The sequence below is a fragment of the Babylonia areolata genome, chromosome 28, assembly GCF_041734735.1.
Source record: "Babylonia areolata isolate BAREFJ2019XMU chromosome 28, ASM4173473v1, whole genome shotgun sequence".
Taxonomy (NCBI): domain Eukaryota; kingdom Metazoa; phylum Mollusca; class Gastropoda; order Neogastropoda; family Buccinidae; genus Babylonia; species Babylonia areolata.
In genome coordinates, this window is record NC_134903.1 from 11489794 (window position 1) to 11492293 (window position 2500).

At 39.1% G+C, this 2500-nt stretch overlaps 1 protein-coding gene across 1 annotated transcript in view; it reads left to right on the forward strand.

Annotated features, from left to right (window-relative positions):
• The window catches only part of LOC143301790 (uncharacterized), an 82674-nt gene that overhangs the window by 15238 nt on the left and 64936 nt on the right, over nt 1–2500 (forward strand). Inside the window, exon 4 of the mRNA XM_076616181.1 lies at nt 847–980. Within this exon, the coding sequence (XP_076472296.1) occupies nt 847–980 (134 nt within the window). The remainder of the gene's footprint in view (nt 1–846; nt 981–2500) is intronic.

Here is a 2500-nt window from a genome sequence, read left to right on the forward strand (position 1 = left end):
CCCCCCCCCCTGCCCCCCCCTCCCCCCCCCCCCCCACCCCCCTCCTCCTCCTCATCTTCTTCTTCTTCTTCTTCCTCCTTCCTTCTCCCCCTCCTCCGTCTTCTTTTTCTTCTTCCTTCTCATTCTTCTTCCTCGTCTTCTTCTGCTCCTTCTTCTTCTTCCTCCTCCTCCTCCTCTTCTTCTTCCTTATTCTTCTTCTTCTTCTTCTTCCCCCTCCTTCTTCTTCTCTGTCTTCTTCTTCTCCTCCTCTTTCTGCCTCCTCCTCCTCCTCGTCCTCCCCCTCCTGCTCCTCTTCCTTCTTCGTCTTCTCCTTCTTCTCCTTCGTCAGATGGATACCCCAGTCCCCTCGATGAAGGCAGCTGTACGCTGCAGGTTCTCCACACAAACCGTGGATCTTCCGGGTCACTGGAGATGGGTTGGGCAGGTGCCTCTTCCTGATGACGAAGAAGACGACGATGATGATGACGATAATATGATGCTGATGATGATGGTTATGACGTCGACTGTACCGATAATACTGACGATGACGACGATAACGATGATGATGGTGATGATTACGTCGACGACGACGACGACGACGATGATGGTGATGATGATGATGATGGTGATGAGCGCATGGAGTTTCAAGAATATGTGATATAGCAAAATGTCTTAATTCTTTGGAAAAAAAAAAAAAATTTAAAAGTGTTTTTCTTTAAAAACAAAACAAAAACAAAACAAAACGATGCTGCTGATAATGATAATGATGATGATGATGATGACGATGACGACGATTCCGACGACGACGATGACCATGACGATGACCATGACGATGATCATGATGATGATGACCATGATTACCCACAGCATGGGGCCCAGTACTGACGCTGATGATGATGTGGGTGGTGGCGGTGGCGGCAGTAGCTGCATCGGCACAGGCTGAAGCCCAGGAGGAGGGGCCGGTGGACCACACAGCCCACCATACCGAGTGTCCCGTGCAGGTGATTTATTGTGGGTTTTTTTTTGTTTTTTTTTCTTTCTGGGGGGGGGGGGGGGGGGGGGGGGGGGGGGGTTGGAGGTTTTTGTTGTTGTTGTTGTTGTTGTTTTTTTTACCCGGACTTTCTTGGGTCGACCACCGTTTTATTTTGTATATGAATTCGTTATAACAATTCATAGTAGATGGAAAAGAAATGGGGAAAAAAAACAAAGAAAGAAAAAAAAACTGGATACAGTAAACATTAACAACAACATCGTCATGATAAGTCATTATACTTATAATATATTGTTCTTTTTCTATTTTTTTTTTTTTTTTCTTTTTTTTTTTTTTTAAAAAATCATTTTGGTCAAGGTGGACACATTTTCATCATGTGTAACAGAGCAGTTTTATAACATAGACATTATACCTAGGATCAGCATAGAGTTATAGAGTGATAGGAATGATCGTCAAAGGGAACAGGAATGGATGATGTGGAGAATGAACCATTGATAACTGAAATAGAAGAACAGATAACCATTTAAATAGATAAATGAATAGATATAGCAGTATGAAAAAAAAAAATTAAGAAATGATGCAACGAATGAAATATTGATAGATGAATAGATGAATACATAACTTAATTCATTAATAGATAGATAGATAGATAGATAGATAGATAGATAGATAGATAGATAGATAAACGAATAAATATAGAAATATGAATAATTGTAAAACATGATGCAATGACTGAAATATTGACTTAATTAATGAATGAATGAATGAACAGATATGTAGCCGTGTTCCGAGTGGTTCTTCAAGGGTACGGCACAAAAGACTTAACAAAATATGATTGACTGTATTAAAGGATACTGAGAAGAATTTCTGCGCACAGGCCAGGAACATATAGAGGCCAGTCACAAATGGGTTTTTCTATTGTTTTATTTACAATAGTTATATGGAGAAAAAACTAAGAGAAGAAGATATAAAAAGAGGAAGACAAAGAAGAGAAGACAACTAGGAGAAGAACTAAGAGAAGAACTAAGAGAAGACAGTGCCTGGAATGACACAAATAAATGTCATTAGCACAACATGTCGGCACAAGTGAATAATAAAGCACATGTATACATATTACATGGAAAGATTACCACTTGGTAATGCATGTGTGTGAAGACCAAACACTGACATCAAATGACATTCCTAATACATTTAAATAGTGCAGTTAAAGTGATTGAAGCTATGCTGATTTAGTGAAAGTACACTGACAGTATAGATTAGGTAAAGCTTATACTGTGTCAAAGTGACTCAAATGAATCAGTTTATCATGTTGCACTATACTGGAGTAAGCTGTATAGGATAGAGCATGACAACTAAATTACAATTAACAGACTGATACATATCAGGTGGTTTTAACCAATGACTGATATTAATCAAACACTATCTTGTAATCACCCCAACAGAATACTACACACCTCTGTGTGCAGATGATATAATTATATTGATTTAACAATTTTTTAATCATTCCCTTTAAAGAACCCCCCTTCAGTT